Below are 25015 nucleotides of genomic sequence, written 5' to 3'. Positions count from 1 at the left end.
CTCAGACGCTCCCGTGCAAGCTATACGTCCTGCACCGCGTCCACAGCTCATAGTGCGACGGCGAGGCAGTGCTCTGCGCGATTTATCCCCTCCGACCTCGCATTGCTGGCTGCGGTGGCTATTGGATCAGGCGCGCCGGTGCTGAATGTCATTGTGGGCTGTTTTTAGGGTTTGCAAAACCGCAAGCTACGGCCAGACTGCCTGTAGTAACTTCCTGGGCCTAGCGCGTGAGAAACGTGGGACGCCGATCTGGCGTAGCGCCCGCGCTGGCTTGCAGGTGTTCGGGCCTGGGGACGCTGTCTCGGGGTGGAGTCGGTGGAGAGTCGGAATGCGGGGGTGGTTCGGGGGTGCTAGAGGGCCTAGACGTTTGGTGTATATATATCACATGTATGTATCTTCTGTGGCGTCTTAAAGCTCTCGTACTTCAGATATCTTCACCAGCAAATCCCTTATGATTTCTTGTGATTTGGACGAGAGGGAGATTACAGAATTCGCTCATTGTCTGTGCTAGCGCCCGAATCGGCCATTTTTAAGAGGGCTCGCAGGCATACCGTAGTGAGCGAGTTGTGCTGTCGGTACATGGAGCATCTATGGACCAAAAATGCATTAGCATGGTCACGTAGAGGACTGCATTGGGCAACAATGGGCCTTGTATCAGTCGAGGGTTCCATTACTTCCAATATTACTTCGTAAAAGTGGAGGACTTCATGTATACGCCCATACGCCAAGAACTTCATCGCTTTATTTTACAGCTTCTAGCACTATAAAGAGACAAAGGCTTTACTTACTGCCTAAGAAGGAAGCTCTTGGCGATATGTAGCCTCGAAGGCGTCGAAGCACCCAACGTGGGGGTCACGTACTACTGCACCAACCGAAACGGGTATAGTCGCTTTTTATATACGAAACAGACTTGAGACCACCCGGACGCAAGCTTCCCTCTTACAACAACTACCCACTTTCATAGATTCAATTCAGAGAGTGCAAGTCTTTACATCATGAGGTAGTTCATAATCATACCTCCAGGGGTATATCTAGAGTGCGCCCACCACCACAAAACCCACACACCCTACACTAGAATCATAACCTCAAGAAACACCATGTCAAGCAATCAAAATCGCACCATTTTCGCCACTGCACTATCCACTCGTGCAGCTCGCCGAATCCCCTCGGCCCCCTCACCCACCCTCTCAAACCCCCTCTCAAACCATACCGATCTGAACACCTAAACCCCATCCCCCCGCCCACACCCCCCAACTCACGCCTTCCCCTCCTTCCCCTTGACCTCCTCATGCACCCTCTCTTCCGCCCTCGCAACCTTCTTCCCCGCTGCCGTTTGCGTGTACTTTTCGCTCAACCTCGGCGCATACCCCTCCACAGGCTTGACCTTCGCCACCTCCGCCGCCCACGCCACATCGCCCTCCTGAACCGCGGTGGCCCACGCGTTGCGACTGGCGGTGTGCTGAACCTGCTGGGGTGGGCTCGGCGTGGCGGTCGGGCGGGCAGCAGCGCGCGGCGGGGGCCCTGAATCGCGGGCTGAGCGGGCGTGGCGCTGTTTCGGGGCCGATTTGGTGCTCTTCTGGCGGGCGGCTGGTTTGCGGGCTGGCTTCGTGTCGCGCGGGGGAGGGCGAGGATTGGTGCGATTTTGGAGAGATGCGGCGGGGGCGGAGGTGGAGCGGGATGACGCGAGGGTCGGTCGCTGACTGTGCAGAAGCTGGTGTCGGTGGGGTTGGTTTGCGGGGTCTGAGATGCGGTGGGATGCTCTTGGGTTCATTCTGGCCAGGAATAGGCTTGATCTGGGCAGGAGCCTGATTCAGACGCAGGATTGAAGTGAGGTCGAGGTCGGGCTGCGGATAGTCGACGCCGAAGAGGAGATTTTCGAGGATGAAGAGAGGGAGGAAGGTCTCCAGGCCGAAGTAATACAGGATCAGGAATAGTGGAGACCACGTCAGGATCTTGTAGGCAAGCTGTCTGATGAAGCTAAGAACGAGGATTTGGTTGATAGTGTCGAAGGTGTGGACGTGAGCGTCTGCATCGTTGATCTGGGGGAATCTGCCCGCTGGGGCAGGAAGGCGCAGGAAGCCAGCCAGAGAGGCCCAGTCTGAGCGAGAGACGTCGAATTCGAGGAGTCGCTTCGGAGGCACCAAGTCGCGGATGCGATTGTAGTGGGCCAAGTAGACTTCGCGGGTCTCCAAACCTCCCATGTCGCCATAGACGTGCTCCCGGATGAGCTCAGCTCCACGAAGGAACGGGCCAAAGAACTCGGTGTCGTTCTTGACTACGAAGTTATTGGCAAGCGAGTTTTGAGTGTTGAAGATGGTAGAGTTCATGGCCTCCAGCCATTCGTCTGCGTCCCAGTTGAGAAGGATGACGTTCGCGTCCGGGTATGCTTTGATCAGGTCTTCGGCAAAGTACGCACAGGGTGCGTCGATCACGGCCTATGTTTCGAATTAGCAAGAGTGAATAAAGTCTATATCATCTAAGATGATTGCTTACATCGTGTCGTCCCAGAAACTTGTCAAACTCAACCCGTCCGTACTTAGGGCCGACTCCCAGGAACTTGGCTTCCAAGGCTTCATTCCACAGAGGCAGATCGCGCTTGTAGTTGGCGATAGCAGTGTTCGTGTTGTAAGGATCGAACCCGAGCTTAGTCAATGCCGCGTGCATAGCTGTGAGAAGACTAAGTCAGCGAGAGAGCTGGGAGGATGGATCGAGCAAGCCTACAGTTCGTGCCAGTCATAGGCATTCCCAGTACCAGCACCTTCTTGATCTTGATATACTTATTCGCATCGGCATCAATAAGGCGGTCGCCCTTAACCAGAACTCCAGCAGCGGGCATCTCGGCGGTGAAAGGGAGTGAAGTGGTGGCTGTGAAAGTGAACGTGGCGTCGAAGAGAGGTGTCTAGTCCAGCGAGGCTTCTAGGTGATGCTGATGGAGCGAAGCAGGTCGAACGATGCTATATGAAGCGATGAAGTGAGCAGCTATGCTTGCTGTGAGGGAAGTTGTGAGAGTGGTGGGGTGTGTGAAGAGGATGTTGTGGAGGAAAGCAGAATGAAGAGAAAGCTCTTGCGGCGGCTGGGAATAACGACGGGCCGGCAAGCATCGGCCTGGCGACGCTGTATCAATGGGAACAATAGCGGTCACAAGCGGATACCTCGACTCACTTCCAATCACGCTGCCAGTGGATTGATGTTGAGCGGCCCCAAAACATGTTGAGGCACTTCAGACCGTGGTAGAGCGGTGTACGCAGGCAGGGAAATCTGGTGAGATTTGGACTGCGAAATTATGTAGGGACAAAAGAGGCAAAACGAGGAATAGAAATCAGACCAGACCATTATTGAATATCAAGAATCATTCCAAATCGTTCTCCCTTCGGACGTCAAGTAGATATACCAAAACAGCATTGACCAGTTAGGAGATTACTGGATGACACACAGACGAAAGCTTTGGCCTACAGAGACCGGCTAGAAGTCTTTGCACACCCGTCTGCTACTGGTACGGTGTGTCCCATGTGATTTCAAAACTCAAAATCCGATGTCAAGGTCGATACAGTAGAGATTGGGCTGACCAACTACGGGCTGGCCGGAGCACCCCTCACAGTGGTGTCAAGTGAACAAGACTGGAGCCGAGCAGTCACAAATCCGTGTGCCCAGATTTATGGCACAGTACTCTAGCTCAGCTATCCAAACATCTTACTAAAGGTCCCTTTAAATCCTCTCTTCCTCTTCCCCCAACTCCAATGCGCTTTCACGTCTGCGGCCATCTCCTCCCAATCAGCTACACCCGGTACAGTAGGGCCCATCTTGATAGCGAGAACCTCGGCAGCCAGCTTCGCATGTTTCGCAGCTTCTTCTAAATTGCCGACAGCGCTGTATGCCATTGCTGCGTGGCCATGAGGAACGTCTAGGAACCCTTCGAGACCCTGCTCTTGAAAGAGTTGGATCACGCGCTCTGCGTCCTCAGTCGTGGCCGTTGATTCCGGCGTCCAATCTTCAAGACCAGTTGTAAGCGTCTTGATCGTGGTCAAAATAGCGTCTGAAGCTTCATGATCCTGGCAACGCTTGCATTGGCAGGAGAAATGGTATCCCGCTTCGAGATTTCGGTGACGTAGTTCGTAGTGCGTCAGTGGATCTGAGTCTAGGGCGTGTCAGGATGCATTCCAATGAGATGAGAGAGACAGTTCTACAAGCAATGGTAATCTCTTCATCTTGTCCAATATCCCTTGTCGCATGCACGACGTGCGTTAAAGTTGCTCCGTCGAGGTAATATTGAGCACTATCGCAGATCAGCAACCAAAACCGTAGATAAAAATGATTCACATACTTTGGGGCGCAATCATGGTTCATGCGCGAAGGTTCTGGTATCAAAGCCAGATGCATATGCCCGCCAATTTCCATCTCGAATGTGTTTGACTTCAGCACGTCATGCATAACAACCATCGGATTGTTGTAGAACTTTGTGAGGCTTAAATATGAGTCCCTAGTAGCAGCGGGTAGCTGATTGACTGCAATCTTGAGGAATTTTTCACGTTGCAATGTCGATAATTGCGAATCCATGTGGACAAGAAGTGCAGGTGTGTAGGCGGATAAAAGTTCGCCACTCTTGACATTGTGCTTGGCTAACATGGCAATGCCTTTTCCTGGAAGAGCTTCAGTGTACCAGGCATTCGTGTGGTCGTTGACGCCTAATCCTCGGACCTCCCGAAACGGGGATAGAAATGCGAATTCTTCGGCTATCCGGGGCGTTGTGAAGATAGAGATACCTCTTCCTCTGTCAAAACTCGCGATTGTGTACACGCATAGCTCGCTTTCGAGCTCGTCGATATAAGAGGTGCAGACTGGCTCATGTGACCATGGCACTGCATCCTCTAAAAGGTCGTCATCTAGGTTCAATGCATCAACGATGGGCATCTGTCCGTCCTGGCCCAGTCCAGCGATGCCATCGCTTGATATGTTCTCAGAGCATGCTATGTCGGACGTTGTAATGGATGGATAGCTAAGAGAGCGTTGACTTGGGAGATCAAGGGGAGAGGTCGAAGAGGTGGCATTGACTGAAAGGAAAAAGCCGAACGCCTTGATGAAGACTGATAATATCATGATGGGTGTTTTGTCTGGACGGGAGGTTGAGGGCATCCATTCTTAAAAGAGTGTTTGGGGCAGCCCCTGACGTTGGGAATCGGGTTTCAAATGATGTTTGAAAGAGGTTCCGAAGCGCTGAGGTTGGAGAAGGCGCTAAGACGGACCTGGCTAGCGCTGGTGACACTCTCGTTCCCCAGCTAACTCTCAACCTCTGTCGTGAAGAGCCTTTAACAAGTTTGGCATTCCCCAGAGACTTCCGCTTCGTACCTCAACGAGCCATGCAGTCGCCAAGGGCTACAGTGCTATGACACAAGTCTGCCCTCTTCTTGAAGGCTCTCTCTGAGCACCATAGTCTATCAATTGCCTAGCCTTTCCCTAGCCTCTTGCTCTGTTGCCTGGCACTTTCTTCAACCATATTCTTACAGCTCTTGCGACTCTGCCTCCTGCACCGTACGTGGGGGCGCCTCGCTTTTTATAGACTCTCCTAGCCGAAGGTCTGCGGCATGAAGCGGCTGCTAGACAGTGCTTCTCACTCGGGGACAGATACCAAGCGTACCCGTCTTGATGCAACTGCAAGGTTGGACGATCTCCGTCCGGCGGAAGAGGAGCCCAAATCATTACCCCTCCCCATGCAAAGGCACCCCTTAACGTCTGCAGCCTGGAGACATTCGAGAGCCTTTCTTCACGCTCAGTATCACGGGAGGATCCAAGTGACGCAGTGCTGAACTGGGAGCGTAGTACCCGCAACGATAGCCCCTATTCATGGACGATACCTCCGTCCGTCAAACGTCGAACGTCCTCCAATGGAGATGCTAGCCAGAGCTCGGCCTTGACCGAGAAGAGTTCCAAGCAAAAACGCACTGCGCCGCCACCATCGATTGCAAGTTCTTTATACCAAGACTATTCACTGCCGGTTTCAGGAATCAGTATTACTCGCGATGCGCGCCTCGCTCCCATCGTAGTGGCGACAATGGTCCGAAAAATATTCAAAGTGGATAAAATGAATCAGATTGGAACCGGGAAACTCGCACTACTCAGCCACTAACACAATGCTGCCCGTCGTATCAATGGATGGGGTGACGCGTATTGCAACGGCGTTGTACGGTGCCTAGTAGGCGTGGGCGAGACTATTTGGGTGAGTGAGATGTTACAACAAATACTGGACATAACAAAACACTTTTAGACTAGCATGCTTTAGACCAATGTATGCAATGAGGCTAGTAAGGAGCAGCCTTTATCGGCATGCTGGTATGTACGGTCTTGCTAATTTCGTCACTGTATCGCGAACAGCTTGGCCGACGAAAATCCTCCCTCTACCTCTTACACAAGTCAACGGCCTTGGTCCTGGTCCACGGGAACCCTATGCCATGGACGACAAGCCTAACGTGTCCTTCTTTGAAAACCTCCCTGATGAGGACAATTGCCCAATGGGTCCTCCACGTTCCGTTAGTAAGCACATGTCGCAGACGGCTGCGGCCAGAGGAAGAGCATCACTAGCTGGTATCATTGGATCCAGGCGGGAATCCATGCGGAGCCCTGCAATTGATTCACTCCCTTCTCCCGTGCAGACAGGACCGTCGATGCACGCGTCGGAGTCGGAACTAGAGTCCGCGTCAGACCCAGAGCTAGAGCTAGCGTCGGGAGGAGCAGCCCTCAACAGTGGCTTACCGGCGACCACCGGCCTCCCAATAATCACCAGACCAAGGCCTAATATCGTAGTAGGATTAACTCGAGGCGACGAGTTTTGTCCTGCGGTTCTCAATTTCATAAACACCCTATCCGTGGACTACGAAGTCACCGTTGACCCCCAGAAAAGCATAGGGCCACTACTCAGGGTTTCCGGCCTACGTGCCTAGCCAATTACAACTTCTACAGAGAGGGGTTGGGGTACGGTGGCCTACCCTGCCTACCGCTGCCTACTGCTGCCTCTAATTAGTACTTATGCCTACGCTCCCTATGTAGTATATAGTCTGCTCGTACGGCTTCACAAATCAAACAGAGTTCACGTCAATTTGCAACCTAAGTCCACTCCTACAATGCTCTTTCCATTTCTCATTATCAAGGCAAAGGGATGCAGCCCCAACGCTAGCATGGCCGTTGCAAAAGTCCAAGCTGCTGGCGGTGGGGCATGCGCACTAACATGTTATGTCGGCTCAAAGCTCAGGCAGACCTTGCCCGACAGCGTAATGTTCAAGCTACCGTTGCTAGCAGCAAGGGGCAACAGGCTGGCGAGGACTCGAACAAAGCACACCCAGAGGGTTCCTTCGACGCACCCCCAGAGGAACCGGAGGAAGCGCCCCCATTTCTTGTGTTCTCGGTAACTACCCAGGGTCCTCTTCACCAACTATGGGTTCACTATCAACCAGCACCTCATGTCTATCACATGACACCGTTGAAGGTCTGGAACGCGGAAGATCAAGATGATGCAAAGGGCTTCATGCGTGCTGTGTTTCAGATACTCCAATGGGGGAGTATAGTGCACTGGAATGAAGTGCACCGGCACATGTCACAGATAGCGATGGCGCACGATCATGGTGTGATGTCTCCATCAGACAGACTTGCTCGATGGTAGGGATAGATCAATGTGGAGAGGTAATGGATCATGCTATAGCATTCGACTTGCGAATCTATTGTCCTATTTAATTCATTGCTATGATGCTTGCTTGGTCCCTTACGTCTATGTGAATAATCTACATGTCGAAATCTAGGTAAGTTTGTCATGAAACCACATGCTCTGCCATCAGTACAGTCTACTTTTAGAATGTTCAAATTACCTTTAGGAAGAGAAGCCTAAGACCATAGAATCTCTGTTCCACGTGATTTTTAGGATGCAAAAATAACAGGTGCGTCATCTTCCATCAACGTGTTTCAGATCGCTCATTGTTTAATCAGGACCTAGGCCGAAGCCGCTCTCATGAGAAGTATACCATTCTTGGAACCGGCTGGAAAGCTATGATAAGTGTCTCCTGTATTCCAAACCTACTTCTGGAGTACCCGTCGCACACAAGTCAGTTCAAATCCCGAGGGATGATACAATCCCATTTTCTACTCCAACATCATGCCCCTCTCCCCTTTCTCAGAAAAGCAGCAACACGCCCCATCAACCATGCAATCAACCTACTTGCTCTCCAAGACTCCACCGTTCTTCTTCTTCGCAAAACAGCACCCACACGCCATCAACTCCCATTCCCTCAGCACCCCCTTCACCTCCTCCACCAACTGCTCCACAGAATTCCTCTCCCCCTCATCATACCTCGGCATGGCCTCCACAAACCTCGACACCAACTCCACCTCCACCTCCCTACCCCCACCCGCCTTCCTCTCCTCAAGCGCCCTAACCAACCTCGCCAACACAACCAACGTCCCCTTTCGCACATGATATCCGCCCTCTCCTATATCAGCCTCCCACCCCACCAACGCCGACCCAATATCCACCCTCAGCCACCACAAGCACGGCATCGCCAGCACATACGCCGCGCGCTCCTCCCACCCCCTCACATCGCTTCGCCGGAACCGCTTACAATCCCGCGGCTTATCGAGATCGAAAATCGCAGGTACGCCGGCCGCATAGTGCCTCACCGGCAACTCGTCCACATAGCGCCGCACGAACGGGGTCCAGGAACTCGTACGTCAGCTCCAGCCGCCGGACCAGCGGCCAGCTGCGCGGCGCGAACACGCTACGCTGTACGGGTGGCGCTCGCATGCGATGCAGTTGTTCACGAAGGTCGCCTTCCTATACAACACCGCCTCCGCCTCGGCGCGCATCTGCTGGTCCACCAGGAAGAGCGCGCGCGCGACGCCCGTCGGCGATTCGCTGAAGAACGCGGCGTCGACCGTGTAGGGCGCGCATGGGTTAGAGCTGCGGTGCGGGAAGCGCGCCGTGTCGTACTCCCGGTTCGTCTTGGAGCCGCGCTCCTCGCGGATCTCCTTGCGGAGGGCCTTGGCGTGCTTGCGGGCGCGGGCGGAGCGGGCGTGCAGCGGGGAGGGGTAGTGCGGGAGGCGGGCGGCGGGGTTGGGCGTGATGAGGTCGTCGTAGACCATGTCGCGCAGCTCGCGGGGGAGGGAGAGGAAGTCTTTGAAGCCGGGGGCTGGAGGTTCTGGGGGTTCTGGGACTTCTTCTGGTGGTTCTTCAAGCGGAGGGGCTTTTGGAGGCTTGGGGCGGGAGACGGGTTGCCTGGGAGTTTGTGTTAGCAGGTGTGTATGAACGTTTTGGGCTGTTGCTGCCACTGTCTGGGGTGCCCCAAGGAGCTTTCAAAACTTGAAATACGATGGCAAGGTCGGTGCAGTGGAGATTAGGCTGCCTTTTGACTGACCGACTACCTGCTATGCGGCGCACCCCCGACAGTGGTGTCGAGCGAGCAAGATTGAAGCTCGAGTAGTGAGATATCGGTGCTGGTGCTGTACTTACCAATCAGGAGGGTTGAATTCGGTAGCCCGTCGCTCAGCCTTACGAGCCTTGGCAAGACGCTCTTTGCGGCCCATAGTGTGGAATGTAGTTGTTAGAAAGAGTCTTTGCAACTAAAGAGGTGGTAGGGGCTTGGAGGTAGAAAGTAGTGTGGATGGACGAAGAGTTGACTGAAGAGATATTTGTAGGTATCGAAGGCTTTTGGTATGGGGTATAAATGTCGTCAAAAGTGGTTGAGTGTTGTGGAGTTTATATGAACGTTCAACTCTAGAGATATTTATATAGGCCGAGGCTTTAATAGAAAGAGTCACGGTTTCGGACCTGAGTGAATTGATTGAGAACTAGTGAAGCCACGTCAGTATTCAGTTACAGCGGAGGAGGTTCCGAATCAAGCGTTCGTACTCAATTCACTAACTTGTACCATGTGTGAGGGTAATAAATACCTTACCCGTTGACTCGATCCTCGAATTGAGGTCTCTATCAACAACCACGTACCCCCACAGCCACCCTCATTTCACTCACTTTGGCCCACAACGCCACCCTCCGGGTCAATCCTCATCCACCGCAGCCATGCCAAACTTCACGGATTTTCCCCGAGAACTTCGCGACGAGGTATACTTTCACGCCATGGTTCCAAATCTAGACGAACTAGTACCACTTGCTCAAGTCCCCACCGCACTAGGTCCTCGGCTTCTCGCAAAACACCGCGCGGGGGTGAACACGTCCCTCTTCCGCCTCAACAAAGCCGTTAAGTCAGAGGTAGACGAAGTCTTCTTCAAGCACAACATCTTCTCCATCCTCCCATTCTGGGCCCACCACTACAGCCGGCCCGGATACACGATGAACGTCCCCGATGTCGTCGTGCGGAAAGCTCGAAAGATGCTGTTGAGGACGACACCCATCCCGGGGGATTCCCAGCCATCCCTTCCCGCACCGAAGACCGGCGTGTAGATATTCGCTATCTGCGGTTGTTCTGGCGAGACGTCCTTCCACAACTACTGAACCTTCGCGAGCTGCACCTGGCGCCTATATCCCTCCGGACTAGGGAAGAGGCTATGTGCCTGCTGCGGTCCAACAAGGGCAACGACCCTCGTCTTTTGGATTGCCTGTTCTGCGAGCACTTCCTTCGCGCGAAGGGATTGGGTTCGGGGGCTCTGGCCGAGACGATGAGGGAGCTCCAGCGGCGTCCGGATAAAGGGTTCCCTGCTGTTCGTGTCCACATGTGCTCCTTGAAGCCGTCAACGGTGAAGGAGATCGAGGAGAAGTTCCCGATGATTGAGTGGCTGCATGTCAAGGGATGCACCTGCTGTGCTGGGTACTACACGACTATGAAGAAAGATCATGATTACGATGGGTATTCAGACGAGGAGAAGCTTGAGGCGGACCGGTGGCTCAAGACGGCAGAGAAGGTAGTACATTGATGGAGCAACTACAAGCTGATGTGGCGGTATAGCACCTGCATAGAAGTCATGCACGCCTGTTCACCGCTGTGTGAGGTGCCTCGGTGCCTTATCGCAAACCCGGATGAGATGTAAATGTCCAGTAAGTGCTAATCTGAGCGCTTCCAAACGCTTCAAATAGACCCACGTTGCTATTGTCTGGGGTGCTTCAACATGCTACTAGGTTTTAGCAAGAGGGCTCAGGGCCTAGGGCCTAGGGCGAAAGTAAATGCATAAACTTACGTTCTCGTACCGCAATGGCTACGAGCCTTAACAATTAGACTCGGGCCTGTTGCGAGTAGATATTAGCATGACTCGTTCATCTACTTACCACTTTCTAATGTACTCCAGCGCATCAAGAGGAGTTTGGAAGAGAAGTAAAATCCTAGGTAGCGCATTTGGAGCGGACCTAAACGCTTTTGATTGGCCTATCTTGACGTTGCCTGGGGTAGATCCGCACGAGGAAGCAGGAAGGACCCTAAGAACTCGCTATACTCTTGTGAAAGCGACTAATGTGAATACCTGCCACACAACTCGGAATGGTATAACTGTAGCGTGCTCGATGCAAGTCCCTTCCCCGACACTCTCGTCTACCACTTTCCCCGTCTCACGATAGTCGTATCGACCACTTCCCATTCGCTACTGAGGGTGCCCTGCATATCCTCCGGTTTGCCCATCATTGTTGTCGTCTGGATCTCAACGAGTAGTTGTCGGAAGCCCTGCTCCACTCTCTTCGGCATGGCCTCCTCGACCAACCGAACCCCTGCTTGTACGCGTTGTGTTTCAAATACCTTGTTAACCCAGCCTCTCATAACCACGCGCAAAGTCCGTAGTTGCGGAATGAGGACCGCAAAATCAATGTTCTTTCGCCAGTTCCGGTACAAAGAGATCATGTTAGAGTCTTCGACTCCGAACAGCTCCTGCACAGCAGGCTCGTTATAGTGAACTTCTCTAGCTCCGGAGTTTGGTGTGGAGGACATATCAGTACTATTACAGGAGATGGTAATATGGCAGACCTTGGTGGATAATGGAGACTTGAGGTTCTTACGGAGGGTGATGTAATCCATACGGCATGGGGCATACTCGTGAGTGGAGCCTTTCGTGCGGTAGCATAGCCTGGGAGGCTGGTAGAAGAGGAACATGCTCTCCCCGTAGAATATCTCCTCTGCTTCTTCCTTGATCGTCTTACTCAGGTGGAAGATGCTGTTCGAAAGTAGCTTGGCGCTTGCCGGGACGTACTTCTGGCGACGGGGGCTCCAAATGCGAGCACGGACATTGGGAGAGGCATTGAGCGCGAAGCCGTAGACTATATCCCGCAGCTCACGGGGAAGGTCCATGAATGAAATGCGGGAGGTAGGCTGAGTAGAAGTCCCTTCGACCTCGTCGACAGACTTGCTATTGACATAGCTATAGAGGCCAATTTTAGCCTCTGACATTGAACCTCGTTATACAGGCTAAAGTGGCCATTGATGTGGAGTTGTACCTGGTGTTCACTGACACCGCCTCCTTGGTCCCATGCTGCTCTTCGTCGCAGCCTGCGGTCTTATACGTTTGCTGAGGTCCGCCTTCGGCCCCATTCTCCCCCGACGGTCCTCTGCCCGCCATTTTCCTGTTCCGCGATTCTCGCACCATGATGGAGTTAGGACGAAGCTGATGGGGTCTAGTGACGATCAAAGATTATTCCGTGGCGAGTAAAAGGATGTGTAGAGAGAGAGAGGTAGAGGTAGAGAGAGATAGGTAAAGGTAGAGGTAGAAGAAAGAGGCCCGTGCGTTAAGCGAGGCCGTTGAGGCTCTCTTCACATTCAGTTCACCTTAACTACTTTGATTCGTTATTACGACGTTTTCAGCATCATCTAAAACTTATCACGGCACAGCAAACATAGAAGCCGGCTATTGGAGTGAAAATTAGCAGTACGTCCGTGGCGGCGACCGTGATATTATAACAACAGAGAGTCCCCCGGGGGCGGAGGAAAGTAGGGAGGGGCAGGGCTGAGGATATTGCTGGAGGTCCTAAATCAGGTTGATGCTGTTATGGTTTTGCAGACTATGATAACGAGTTAAGGTACTTCAGACGGCGGCAGCTCGTAGTCCACATAATTCCTCCAGGGAGTTGATTTTGGGTGGCTGTCAAAGGACATTAGATTGAGGCAGATTTTATTTATATGACCTCCCTGTGAGCCTATTTTCCTACCTACTGACCTACCTGGTATCTTGCTTATCAAACAGACCTCATGCTCCTATCCATCCCTATATGCTATTCACGCTCACTGGCAATGCCCCGACAGCACAAACATCCAACCCAACTTTTTGGCATGCTTTCACTATGTTTAACCTTGCATGTAGGTCATGAGCGACTGCTTCATATCAGGCGACAGCCTCTCCTGCACTAATTGGCCGATGCGGCCGCCATGCCTCGCGTCTGCCGTCTTTAGATACTGGCCCACCCAGTTCCGGACACCAGTAATCTCCGGGAATGGGTCTCGGGGAACCTTCTTGCAGGTGTTGAGTTGGGTAAAGCCGACGCCAAAGCTGAGATCGTCGACGTCTTGGTCGGGGACGATGTCGTCAGCGGTGGGAGGGACTGGCGGGTTGACCAGGAGTTCGAGGAGTCTCTGACAGGTGAGGCCCCATCCTTTAGGATAGCTGCGGTTGGTCAATGATTTTGGTCGGAAGAGTAGAGGGGAGAAAGCAAGGCCTACCGGTCAATGAAAGCTTGGGAGTCGGTCAGGGTCATGGTGAAGGAAACGACAGCGGTCTTGCGATCAAATGGTCGCGTCAACTTCTGGGTATCTGGGAGAATGACGGTCAGATAGACCGGCTTGAACACGCTGCGAGTGTGTTAGTCACGTGTACACAATAATCAGATGGCAGACTTACTCATGCTGAACCTGATCTGTGATGCCGACAAAGAAGTCTGTCCCAAGACCCTTATCCTGTCTTGCAGATATGAAGTGGTAGAATGCGATGAAGCGCTGTGAGAAGTTTTCTGTCTTGGAGGTAGAAAGTCGCGTCAGCATTAGCTGGAGGATGGTGACGAAGTAATTCGAAAGGGCCTGGAGCGGCAAAGAGCTTATGACCGTTTCGATCAATTCGAATGAGTGGGATTCGTGGAGTTTGGTCGAAACCAGCTTCTGATAGATGCCCAGAATTGGTTCGACCTGGTTGTTTCGAACAATGTCTTCGGCACCACGGGGTATCATGGCAGTCAACAGACGAACGAGGGCGGGGACATTACCCTTTGACTCCCAAAGACTAGGCATGAGGATAGGGGCAATGAGACCTTTGTAGTAATCCGAGAGGGTGCCGGACGGGTTTGCCTCGAGAAGTGCAGCAAACAGTTGGAAAACATACGGAGCGAACTCCTGGACGTCTTCTGCAAGAATGGCCGCGAAGGGATCGTAAAGGGCCTTTTCAAGCTTGTCTTGCTGAGTTGAAGCCGCGTACCGGATTAGTGCGCCTATGCCTTCGAAATGATAATAGTAGAAGCGCGGGTTGCTCGGGTTGTGCCGTATGACCTTGGTGATGTTGATAAAGTTGGTGAGCACGAGGTCAACGTGAGGAAGGACTCCCTCTCGAATGAAGATCAGCACTCTCATGACGCACTTCATTAGGAACTCGTTCTCTTGAATCTTTTCAGGCGCTGAATCCTTCTGAATCAAAGTGAAAAGGTGCGAAAGTAGGTTCTTGGAGAGCGAGACCACATCGGGCTTGGGTATGATGGGCTGTCGAGTGTCATCCGTCATGAACAAAGCCCGTTCGACAGCAATTGCAGCGTACGTATAGACCACGTAGTTGCTTGAACCGAGGTGGTTGACCAGTAAAGGAAACGCGACGTGCCAGTACTGTGGTGTGAGCTGACTCCGGAATACGTAGACATACTTGATGGCGTCTACTTTCAGGATAGGCTCAATGCCGTTTGAAGTCAGGTCTTCAGCAATGTACTTCTGGAAGAAGTCGAGAATATCGACATTCGGGTTCACGTTTGTAACTCCCTGAGCAGCTGTGGCGGTGCCCTTTGCGGCAATGGCAGAGAAGAGATAGACGGCGGTGTCTTTGGATTTCCAGTTGTTGTTCCGGTCTTTCGCGTACTCTTGAAGGTAGTGTTCCACGTACTTGGTGACCTCTACAGTCACTAGCTTGTCGAACTGGGACATGAGTTGACGAAGGAAGTCCGTAGCAGCTCGCCGCCGCGTATCGCTGTCCGAACCCTCCAGATCTCGGCGAATGAACTCAATAGGCTCATCTTCGAAAAGCTCGACATCAGACTCCCGGAGCGAAAGATTTGGCAAGATGACCTTTTCTATCACTTGACGGAGCGTTTCCGGGTCGCTGAAGGATTGTGCGTACTGGGGTATCGAGGCGACCGCGGTGAGGAATTGCAACGCTTTGCTGACTAGGATGTCGTACTTTGTCTCAAGCCCGACAGCCATGAGGAAAGTCCAGGACGTTTTAACAAAATTTTCTAGCTGGGGTCCGAATGCGTCCTCATATTTCTGCGTGTATAAAATCAAGACCTCGAAGATTCCAGCCTTGACGTATTCCAGAACTCCGGATTCGCTCTCGTCGGAAGTGTGCAAAGCCGGGTTGTCGTAGGTGAGGTATTTGAGGAGAAGTAACGAGATATCACCAATGTTCTCTTCGAAGACCGGCGGCAGGTCTTGGCATGAAAGATCATAGAACAGTTTCATGATCAGATTGAGCGTGGAGAAAGCCTCTTGTAATGCCGCAGGGTTGTTTTGCGAACTCGAGATAAGGCTGTCTGTATTCTGCGCAGTTGTAAGCATGTTTCCTGTATGTAGCCTTGCCACTTATATACTTACGATCATCAAGGTGATGAAAGGTGTGCTGAACTTGGATAGAACATGGTTGATCTCGGTGAACAGCTCGTCGGATCGGAACAGCGGGCGCCACCGCTTGAAAATGGAGTGCGCAACCTGCAAGACGCCGTTGTTGACCGCGGTATTGTCCTTGGTGAGCCGTGATATCAGGTCCTAAAGAGGTCAGAACAAATTCCCTGCCATCCTATGAAATACCACGTACATCGACCAGTGTGTCCCACCGTCGCCAAAAGTCGCTCTCTGCAATTGCGCTGATAGCCTCTCCAAGCTGGGCTTGCATACTTGGGGGCACCGAAGTCATCAGCCCGATGAGCTCTTGCTTGATCGCTACTACCTCGTTCTCTGACAGCTTGTAGTTGCCCTCCTCGTCCTATGATGAGTGAGTTTGTGCTTTTATGGCGTCTTTCGGGGGCTGGAGATGTACCGTCCATGTCCGCTTTATGAAGTTCTTGAAGTAGAGCGCGCTAGATAGTCTCACGGTGGGAGGGAACGATTCGGTCGCAACGATTTGGAGGAGGGCGAGCGAGAATCCGGGCTTTGCTGCTTCTGCTGATATGGCGGCCTCCGCTGTCGACATGCTGTCAGCAAGGCTGCGCAAACGGAAGGGACGTGGGAGTGCGCAGTAGCTGTATCTGTGGCAGCAATCCTATTTTGAAGAGCTATGCTATGCGCTCGCCATGAGGACATGCCAGACCCAGCATAGATGTTGCGCAGAAGATGAAAACAATAAACAGAGCCTCGTACCTTGCTTGTTCTGGCGGGGGTCCAGACTCATCTGCAGCAGCCCCGCGATGGCGGGTAAGCCGGTCGCCATGATGGTGGAATACAGTGGTGAAGAGGCGCGAGGGAGGAGGACAAGAGGTGGAGAGCTCGCGCAGCTGGGCGCTGTTCCAAGCGTACCAAAATATCAGAACGTCCCGCCCGCGCCAAGCAGCAGCAACCCGCGCCAAGCAGCAGCAACCCGCGCCAAGCAGCAGCAACCCGCGCACGGGCCGCGGCCGGCTTCAGACGACCCCAGCTTTCTCGTGCCGTCGCATCGAGTCTGGACGACGTGGGAGGCAACACGTTCCTTTTGCTTCACCTCCGCCCCCGCCGCTGCCCACGAAGAGATTTCCGCTGCCTAGCTATTCACTGCCACACCCGGATCGCCACCTGCCGCTGGATACATGGGCTTCCTCTACTCCCCGGTTCCACTGCTCAAGGGCCTCCATCAGTTGCGACGACATAGGGCTGAAGCTTGAGCCGTCTTGCCAGGTGCAATCACGCGCCCGTACCGGGTGTGTACTGTTGCTTCCTCCGTTCGTGTGGCGATTTGCAGTGCTCGGAGTGGCATCCGGGCCCTGCTCAGTCTCTACTGCCGATATCTTTGTCTGTCACTGACGCCAACCCTTCGCAGCGGGACGTAGCAGCAAACCGCATGCGCCGCGCCGAGACATATGTCTCCGTCCTCCAGCAATGTTCCACAGACACCTGACAGATCCGCCTCTACCAGCGCCCTGCTTGGCGCCTTCAGAACCCTCACCGGCGGCCGCATCAAGAACCCATCCACCCCCTCCACGTCCGCGACTCTCACGCCCGCACAGACCCCTTCGTTAAGGTCTGTGGATCGGACGGCATCAGCGGCCAGTGCTTCCCTTGGCCGCGGGAAGCTGGGGGTGGATGACGGACTGTCGCATTGCTCGGAGAGTCGCCATGAGCTGGACAAGGAGAAGGATGCTGCTGGAAAAGTCCTGGGCGGACCCGTCGAGCTGGCCTCGTTACTGGACCAGCTGGATGCTGCCAATCCAACCTACGACAGGATACTCGCCATCAAAAAGATCTGTCCGATATTGAAGGAATACCCCGTGGACAATGTTTCTGCTCTCTGGTCTGCGGCAAGCGATCTTCTCGATCAAGAGGATCCTCCAGAGGCGTCCAAGGCTGCCTACAGTCTTTTGATGAGCTGCGTTGAGTTGCCAGACCTCAGTCCTATGGAACGACACATATTCTTCAAGGCCATCTCAAGCGGGAGTTCCCCCAAGAACTGCGACATCCGCCTACAGGCAATGCACGAACTGACCATCGGTGGACGAAACGTCGAGGCATTTGAGCCGTTCGTCGCACCTTTTGTAACCAAAACTCTTGATGCGTGCTTCAAGCTTGCTCGCGAAGCTCGTAGAACGAGGAAACAAAAACGGGCAGGCCCGACACTAAAAGAAGACGAGACCCTATCTCGAATGTTCCAATATATCGTGGACGTCACAAAGTTCAACTCAAAAGTCTTCAAAGAAGAGGACGTCGACCTCCTTCTGACCCAAACCATGGCAATCTGCAAGGAAACTACACAGGAAAGCGACATTGACCAAGCCATTCGAATATTTGACACGTTAATCACCTACACTCACATCCCAATCCAGTCCTTGAAGCCCTGCTTAGAGGTGCTTTGTGATGTCCATCGACAACTGACCAATCTCCAAGATCCAACGTGGAGCTCTTTGAGCAATTTATTCAAGTCGCACGTCGGACAAGCTTCGGTATCAGCGTTGTTGGGAATTCTTCGTGATGCTCCTAATCCTATGGGTCGCAAAAGAAACATTCCTCGCGGCGTGGTGCATGTACTCCAGAAGCTCCTACTCTTCAATGGAGCGGATAGCCTCCCTAAGGTACCCGTCTCACTGCTTCTCTCCTCTTTAAAAGTGTCTCTCACCGTCGACTATCAAAAGCATGACGCAGACGTAGTCGGGCTGATTGCCACCATCGTCACTGATCGTACTCTCACCCAGCTTCTACTCAGGGAGACCGACTGGAGCGATCTGGTCTCTATAGTGGACACATGCGCGCATCGAGAAGAGATGGAGCCCGGGCCTGCGTCAAGTTCGACAATCGGAGCGGTATCAAACGTGGACTCGTCTCTTGAAACCGGAGTACAATCAACTGAAGACTCTAGGACATACGACGATCTATCGAAGATTCTGACCAGCCTAGACAGTTTATGCGAGGAGACTGACTTCGTGCAGAAGGCATCAATAATGGAGCTGTTCATGCGCCTAGCGCATCGCATTAGCAACCCTGCCGCCGAAGGTCTCGTCAAGTATTACGCAGAAGAGAGGCTTCTTCATCCTTCGAACGATACCTGGCTTGAGGCTTGTCGGACCCTGCTAGCAAAAGCCTTCAAAGACCAAAAGCGGCCTCGAGCTCTTCGCCTCCTCATAGTCCAAACACTGCGAGACACCTACAACACCGTGGAAGGTATTTGTACGGGAGTGGAGATCTCTCAATGCGCTGAAATGATCTTGGAAAATATCGCCGATGAGAAAGACGTTGCCGTACTCCATGAGCTAGTGGATTTTGCGGTCAACGTGGCCGACCGAGCATCCCACGAGGTCTTCGAAGATGTGGTGGGGCTTCTGAAGGCACCACTAGAACAACAGGCAGCACAATCGCCAAATACACATTCCAGCGTTGCTGCATATTGGGCTTCTCCCGCAATTCGTCGAGACGTGGAAACCTTTGGAACTCCACACAACGTGTTGGCGTCTGCTTTGGTGCGGTTGTTCACCCGAACGCTAAATCAGTCAGCTACGAAATGTCGAGTCCTGTATGACACTTTGCTGCTTGTCGCAGGATCTGAGTCTTGCGAGACCGATGCACGAATCACTGCGCTTAAACTTCTCTTCCGCCTACGCAGTGACTCTAATTACGCTATGATCGTAAACCCTTCATCAGAAGGCGAGAGCATTGCCGCCGTACTCTGTCGTACTGCGGAAACGGCAGTGCACCAGGAGAGGATAGATGATCACGTGCCGGTCGATACTTCAAAACCGGAAGAACATATATCTTGGCGAGACAAGAAAGACTTGAACAGCAGTCCCCACTCTTCGCTCACAAGAAACTCGACTCGTCCTGCAAATCTCACAGGTCGAATCTCGCGTCCAGTCCCACCACTGTGGATGTATCCGGGGCCAAGAGGTCTTCCTGAGGAACCGTCGCGAAAGGCTAGTCGGTATACGTTTTCGTATGTCGAACCTGCAGATGACCAAGAGACAAATCCTCGCTCCGAGCTCAAGATCGCACTGTGGCTTGAACTGCTTATATCACTGCTACAAAAAGCACCCGACTGGGAACTGTACAGCTATATCCTGGTTCATCTGGGGCCTCAGCTTTCAAATCAGTCCCTCTTCCGAAACGCAGTCCCGCAGCTGAAGATGCTGAGAAGCGTGCTTTGCGAACAGATCCGGGCGACTACATTCCACGAGCCACCAAACTACACACTGCTTAAGAAGGCTGATGTTGCTGTGTGCCTCTTTCATGTACTCACGATCCTCATCAGTTACCATTCTCATTACGAAAAGAGCGAGGAAGATGAGCTAGTGAGAACATTTCTGCATGGCATTGGATCGTGGGAAAGGACTTCAAAGTGGTGCATCCATGCATTAACTGTCTGCTGTCATGAGCTACCACTTTCTGTCACCAAGTCACTTGACACTATTGTCGTAAAGATGTCTCAAATTATCACTCAAGCTCAGGTTGCAATCCATATTCTCGAGTTCCTCACGTCCTTGGCTCGAATGCCTGAGCTCCACAAACATTTCAGAGAAGACGACTATAGGACAATTTTTGGTGTTAGCTTTCGCTATTTGCAATACGTCAGGCACAAAAATGAGGACATGGTCGTCTCGAGTTCTTCACCGAGTGGCCAAAAGGCTCTTCGACACAGCGGCGCCTCTCGCGATTTTTCTCACTCCTCCAACCCAAAAGCCGTAACGAACAAGTCCACTACTGATGACCTTCCACAGTACGTGTACGCATTAGCTTTCCATGTCATAACTTTCTGGTTCATGGCTTTGAAACTGCCGGAGAGACATCAGCAGATAAAGTGGATTACTCAAAACCTAGTCTACCAAAACAAAGCTGGACAAAATATCATCGAAGAGCAAAGCCAAGTCATCATAGATTTGATGCAAATGGTGGCATATTCGGACCGCGATGAAACCACCCCAAATCCAGACTTCGCAAAACCCTCAGATGGGGACGTCTTGAAGAAGACATGGCTTGTAGGACACAGCTTGCTAACACTGGAGACAACTGGGAGGACTGGCGTAACCCAGATGACGAGTAGGAGACCGTGCGGTACTCGTTATACTAGTATCCGTCCTCTTGTCACACAACTTCCTCAACACCATATCCCAATAGCCTCCGGCGAGACCTCGGAAGCTTTCTTGGAGTCGTCCTATCCGAGCATTCTTCCAGATGATATCTATCAAAGCTACTTCGGACCACTGAATTTCCCTTCTGCTCTCGGTGTGCTCCCCGAACCGCCAACATGTCTACCAGAGGACGATATGAGTCGACGGGCCATTGCAACTTTTGACCGCAGCCCCACAGTCGATGGCCACAAAATTGGTGTCATCTATATCGGCGAAGGGCAGACTGACGAGCGGGAAATTTTACTCAATGTCATGGGATCCTCTGACTATACTGCCTTTCTCGGCGATCTCGGAACGCTAATGCGTCTCAAAGGTGCCAAATTCAACACTGGCGGTCTCGATACTCGTTACGACAGCGACGGCGAATTTACTATTGCGTGGCGCGACCGCGTTATGGAAATATGTTATCACATCACCACAATGATGCCTACGAATCTTGAAGGCCATGAAACTTACGCAAACAAAAAGCGACATATCGGGAACGACTTTGTCAATATCATCTTCAACGACTCTGGCCTTCCGTACGACTTCAACACTTTCCCTTCCGCTTTCAATTACGTCCATATTGTCATCACACCTGAAGCGCGGGCTTCATTCATCGAGCGCCGTCTAGACCTGGACCCAGACGGTAGGACTCGATACTATAAGGTCCAAGTCGTCCCGAAGCCCGGCTTCCCCGAAATATCCCCAGCAGCCGAAAGCAAGATGATCAGCGGCAAACACCTTGCTGCCTATTGCCGCCTTATCGCAATCAACGCCAGCGTGTTCTCGCAAGTCTGGTTCGAGCGTGAGGGCGGCGAGTCTGTATCCTCATGGCGGCATCGACTACGCCAGATTGTAAGGCTGCGCGAGCGATATATACCTAAGCCTGTGCCCCAGAAGAATGATGATTCTCCGTCTTCGCCCTCTAGCGAGTTGAACCGTTTCTCGAGCCCACCTGCACCGAGTTCGAGAGGCAGTAATATGTCTATGAGGGAGAGCAAGGTCACTGTCAAGCGGTCTAGCAACTTCACTCATGTTAGTGAGGGTACGAGCAGGAGTAGTATGGCGAGTGGTGCTGCCGATATGGAGCGGCAGGGCTCAGGCACGTGAGAAATTAGACAGCTTCCTCAGCCTTCAGTGTTCTTTCATGCGGCATGGATTCGGCGTATCAAGGTCTCGGATAAGACCTGCTATTACGCATCGCGACTCGAAAATACACTATTCCCCTGCGCATAGCGAATGCACATATACCCCGGGGGCGTTCAAGGCATTCACAGGATACATATTTCCTTTCTCTCTGTCTCTCCATTCTCCTCTTTTTTCCTCGTTTCTCTCTTTTTGTCTCTCAAAAGTCGTTTCGGAGCGTTGGCTGGGATGTCTACGGTCCTCGGAGTTGTCTACCCTGCACACAAAAGTCCTTTATGCGTTTCCTTTCAGGTTATGTGTGTTCCTTTGCGAGCATGGCCACCCACAGCGACCGTCTGCATACTGCTTTGAACTATGTTTATGGGATTACATGCCTTTCTCCCATGTGTACAGTATAGTAGTATGTGTAACATAGCGACACGCGAAGTGGTTCGTGCCACTCAATGCTGAACCAATTCAGTTTTTCGTTCATTTTACATTCCATGGTTCAAGGTCCGCAGTCATCACGTAACAAAACCAATAAAATTACTCGTATATATAACCCTGGCCCCTCGGCCCCCTCTCTCCTTTCGCACTCAACTCACGAAAAGCTCTTCCCCATCACCTTGCTCACGTCCCTCTCCCTTACCCCCCTATCCGCCCTCTTCCTCAACCCCAGTCCCCTTTTCGCAACCAACTCCTTCGCCGGCAAACCCCCAAAACTCGTCCCGTACTCCGCCACCGCCGCCGCAATCGCCCTCGCATTCAGCACAAACGCCGTCATATTCAAATTCGCCACCGTATCTCCGGGCCCATGGTAATTCACATCCGTCGCCATCCCCGCCTGACCCCCAAACAGCCCCGCCTCCTCCGCCGTCTTGATCTCCTCCGCCCCCGTGAACGTCCCGCCCGCCGGGATCCCGTTGTCGATGAACGCCTGGTAGTCCGAGCGCCCGTCAAACGCCGTGGGCACGCTCCCCGGCCCATTCCTGTCAAAGTAGTCCTCGAAGAAATGCTCGATCTCAGCCGACCCCGCGGGTCCGGTTTGGTTGAACGCGGACCCGTCGCCGTCGTAGACGGCGTAGATGTAGTTCGGGCTCGCGATCATGTCGAAGTTGAGGTACGCGCGGACGTTGCGTAGCTCGCTGTCGGACAGGCTGTCGACGTAGTAGGTGCTGCCGAGCAGGCCCTCTTCCTCGCCGCTCCAGAAGCCGAAGCGCACGGCGTTGGCGACGCGGTAGTGGGAGAGGGCTTTGGCGACGGCGAGCAGGCCGATGGTGCCGCTGCCGTCGTCGTTGATGCCCGGCCCCGCGGCGACGCTGTCGGTGTGCGCGCCGAGCACGAGGGTCGTGTTGGGCGCGCCGCAGTTGGAGGTGGCGATGACGTTGGCGGTGTGGGCGGTTTCGATGACGGTTAGCACGGAGAGGGTCGCGAGGAGGGTCGCACCGCTGGTGATTGAGGAGGCGAGGGCGGCGCCGTCTTCCTGCGAGAGGGAGACGGTGGGGATGTAGGGCCCTTCGGTGCGCGGGAGGCCGAGGGTGCCGTTGAGCGAGCCGGGGATGTTGTTGTAGATGATTGCGCCGGCGGCGCCCGCGAGGCCCGCGAGGACGGATTTGGCGCCGAATTCGCAGGAGCCGCGCAAGATGAGGGCGATGTTGTTGGATACGGCGGCCGGGTAGTCGGACTGGAGGAGATTGTTAGGAGGTGATTCGGGGTGGGTCATGTGAGTGTGGGATTGGTGCTTACGGCTTCACAGCCAAAGTTGGAGACAACGACGAGGAGGGCCGTGACGTCGCCGCTGGCGGAATACTCCATGATTCCGGGCGCGTACGCGGTGCCGTTGATGGTTAGGTTGGCTTCGGCGCTGATTTGGACCAGCGAGCTCCATTCTTGCCGCTCGACGGTGTAGTAGTCGTTCAGGGAGGTTAGTTCTTTGATGAGGTAGGCGACGGTGTCGTTGTGGCCCAGCCCGCCCATCAATCTGTTGCGCTCGGGATGGGCGTAGGCGAAGGACTCGAGGGATTTGGCGCCCTTAAGGAGGGCGGCTTCTTTGATGTCGTGTTGGAGGTGTTTCTGGGGACGGTTAGGATGTGGGTGTTGTCAATTGATCAATAAAAAATTAGAGTTACGCTTACAGAGCTCACAGGCGGCAGATGCTTGCATTGCTTGCATTGCTTCGGTGGAGGGTGGTGATGACCTGGTCCACCAGGGGTTGGGGAGCTCAATGCCAAGGTAGCAAGAGCGCCAATTGCGGCGGCATACTGAACGGCCCTCATAATTGCAGTATCTACAGACCTCTTGAAAGCTGCAAAAGGTGATTCGAACATTCTCGGTGAGGGGTACGATCAAATTTAAGTACCTGCATCACCGCCCAGCTTCCAAGAGCTACAGATTGCATGCTGTGTACCTGAGAGGTAAGAACCAAACCTCAGGATCGCGGTGGCTTCCGGCAACATTGTGCAAGTACTGTGCCCAGGTGCAGTTATCAAGTTCGCGCAATGCCAAGCCGGTGAAACAACTCTTAAAGAGGGAGGAGAGAAGAATCTCCAGCCGGGCTAGATATCCTCCTCGCGCGGTCAAGAGATGCGCAGCACGCCTCCCGCTCATCGATGGCGAACCCTCTAGGAAGCAACTTGCGGTGTTTGGTGAGAGCGGAGCAATGCCCAGGCCCCGCGAGCTGCGAATGGAAGGTGCCAAGCCTTGCACAAGACTTCCGCCCAGGAAATTTGATGTCAGACGCTGAAATAAAACATGTTGGGAACCTTGCTAGGACCTTGCTAGCGGAAGCTGAGAGGGATTCCCTCATGATCACCTTGATACCTACCTATTCGATCGTCCGCGCTTCCGGCCTAGAAGCAGGTTGTGGTAATTCACTGTCGAGGGAGGGGAGGTTACGCAGCGTCACGCCATTGGGAACACGAGGTTGCAGGTGCTGTGCTAGGATATTGAATTGTCATGTTCGCT

At 53.2% G+C, this 25015-nt stretch overlaps 10 protein-coding genes across 10 annotated transcripts; 4 read left to right on the top strand and 6 right to left on the bottom strand.

The window, feature by feature from the left end:
* Nucleotides 1–2039: 2039 nt before the first annotated feature.
* On the bottom strand, nt 2040–2836 carry BDZ99DRAFT_386469 (uncharacterized protein; the record flags this gene model as incomplete). The annotated part of the gene is made up of 3 exons (XM_033715475.1): nt 2040–2435; nt 2494–2666; nt 2722–2836. Coding segments are annotated over 3 exons (684 nt in total), but the record flags the coding sequence as incomplete, so codon positions are not given.
* An 841-nt stretch (nt 2837–3677) lies between these two features.
* BDZ99DRAFT_385838 (SET domain-containing protein) lies at nt 3678–4908 on the bottom strand (the record flags this gene model as incomplete). Its single annotated transcript, XM_033715450.1, has 3 exons — nt 3678–4135; nt 4185–4273; nt 4322–4908. The coding sequence occupies 3 exons, from the start codon at nt 4906–4908 to the stop codon at nt 3678–3680; spliced, it is 1134 nt and encodes a 377-aa protein (XP_033577817.1).
* A 1418-nt stretch (nt 4909–6326) lies between these two features.
* Nucleotides 6327–6932, top strand: BDZ99DRAFT_519530 (uncharacterized protein; the record flags this gene model as incomplete). Its single annotated transcript, XM_033725425.1, has 1 exon — nt 6327–6932. One exon carries the CDS (start codon nt 6327–6329, stop codon nt 6930–6932), a length of 606 nt encoding a protein of 201 aa, XP_033577816.1.
* A 207-nt stretch (nt 6933–7139) lies between these two features.
* Nucleotides 7140–7695, top strand: BDZ99DRAFT_497792 (uncharacterized protein). Its single transcript, XM_033723542.1, has one exon. The coding sequence runs from the start codon at nt 7205–7207 to the stop codon at nt 7646–7648; it is 444 nt and encodes a 147-aa protein (XP_033577815.1). The 5' UTR covers nt 7140–7204; the 3' UTR covers nt 7649–7695.
* A 276-nt stretch (nt 7696–7971) lies between these two features.
* BDZ99DRAFT_475726 (uncharacterized protein) lies at nt 7972–9558 on the bottom strand (the record flags this gene model as incomplete). Its single annotated transcript, XM_033722011.1, has 4 exons — nt 7972–8026; nt 8198–8650; nt 8726–9250; nt 9485–9558. 4 exons carry the CDS (start codon nt 9556–9558, stop codon nt 7972–7974), a joined length of 1107 nt encoding a protein of 368 aa, XP_033577814.1.
* Nucleotides 9559–10051: 493 nt separating this feature from the next.
* On the top strand, nt 10052–10902 carry BDZ99DRAFT_475725 (uncharacterized protein; the record flags this gene model as incomplete). Its single annotated transcript, XM_033722010.1, has 2 exons — nt 10052–10240; nt 10306–10902. The coding sequence occupies 2 exons, from the start codon at nt 10052–10054 to the stop codon at nt 10900–10902; spliced, it is 786 nt and encodes a 261-aa protein (XP_033577813.1).
* A 261-nt stretch (nt 10903–11163) lies between these two features.
* On the bottom strand, nt 11164–12605 carry BDZ99DRAFT_570151 (uncharacterized protein). Its single transcript, XM_033727957.1, has 2 exons — nt 12404–12605; nt 11164–12327 (listed from the first exon to the last, which is right to left on the bottom strand). Exons 1-2 carry the CDS (start codon nt 12550–12552, stop codon nt 11511–11513), a joined length of 966 nt encoding a protein of 321 aa, XP_033577812.1. The 5' UTR covers nt 12553–12605; the 3' UTR covers nt 11164–11510.
* A 479-nt stretch (nt 12606–13084) lies between these two features.
* BDZ99DRAFT_441447 (Cse1-domain-containing protein) lies at nt 13085–16533 on the bottom strand (the record flags this gene model as incomplete). The annotated part of the gene is made up of 7 exons (XM_033717768.1): nt 13085–13563; nt 13620–13748; nt 13798–15686; nt 15741–15911; nt 15961–16128; nt 16183–16325; nt 16503–16533. The coding sequence occupies 7 exons, from the start codon at nt 16531–16533 to the stop codon at nt 13248–13250; spliced, it is 2847 nt and encodes a 948-aa protein (XP_033577811.1). The 3' UTR covers nt 13085–13247.
* Nucleotides 16534–17194: 661 nt separating this feature from the next.
* BDZ99DRAFT_386226 (uncharacterized protein) lies at nt 17195–22036 on the top strand (the record flags this gene model as incomplete). Its single annotated transcript, XM_033715464.1, has 3 exons — nt 17195–19198; nt 19313–21502; nt 21593–22036. The coding sequence occupies 3 exons, from the start codon at nt 17195–17197 to the stop codon at nt 22034–22036; spliced, it is 4638 nt and encodes a 1545-aa protein (XP_033577810.1).
* Nucleotides 22037–22576: 540 nt separating this feature from the next.
* Nucleotides 22577–24376, bottom strand: BDZ99DRAFT_415049 (peptidase). The gene is made up of 3 exons (XM_033716744.1): nt 24187–24376; nt 23798–24124; nt 22577–23735 (listed from the first exon to the last, which is right to left on the bottom strand). The coding sequence occupies exons 1-3, from the start codon at nt 24325–24327 to the stop codon at nt 22653–22655; spliced, it is 1551 nt and encodes a 516-aa protein (XP_033577809.1). The 5' UTR covers nt 24328–24376; the 3' UTR covers nt 22577–22652.
* Between the last annotated feature and the right edge of the window lie 639 nt (nt 24377–25015).

This window comes from Mytilinidion resinicola (genome assembly GCF_010093595.1).
Source record: "Mytilinidion resinicola strain CBS 304.34 unplaced genomic scaffold BDZ99scaffold_8, whole genome shotgun sequence".
NCBI lineage: Eukaryota > Fungi > Ascomycota > Dothideomycetes > Mytilinidiales > Mytilinidiaceae > Mytilinidion > Mytilinidion resinicola.
This window is presented reverse-complemented; position numbering and strand designations above follow the sequence as displayed.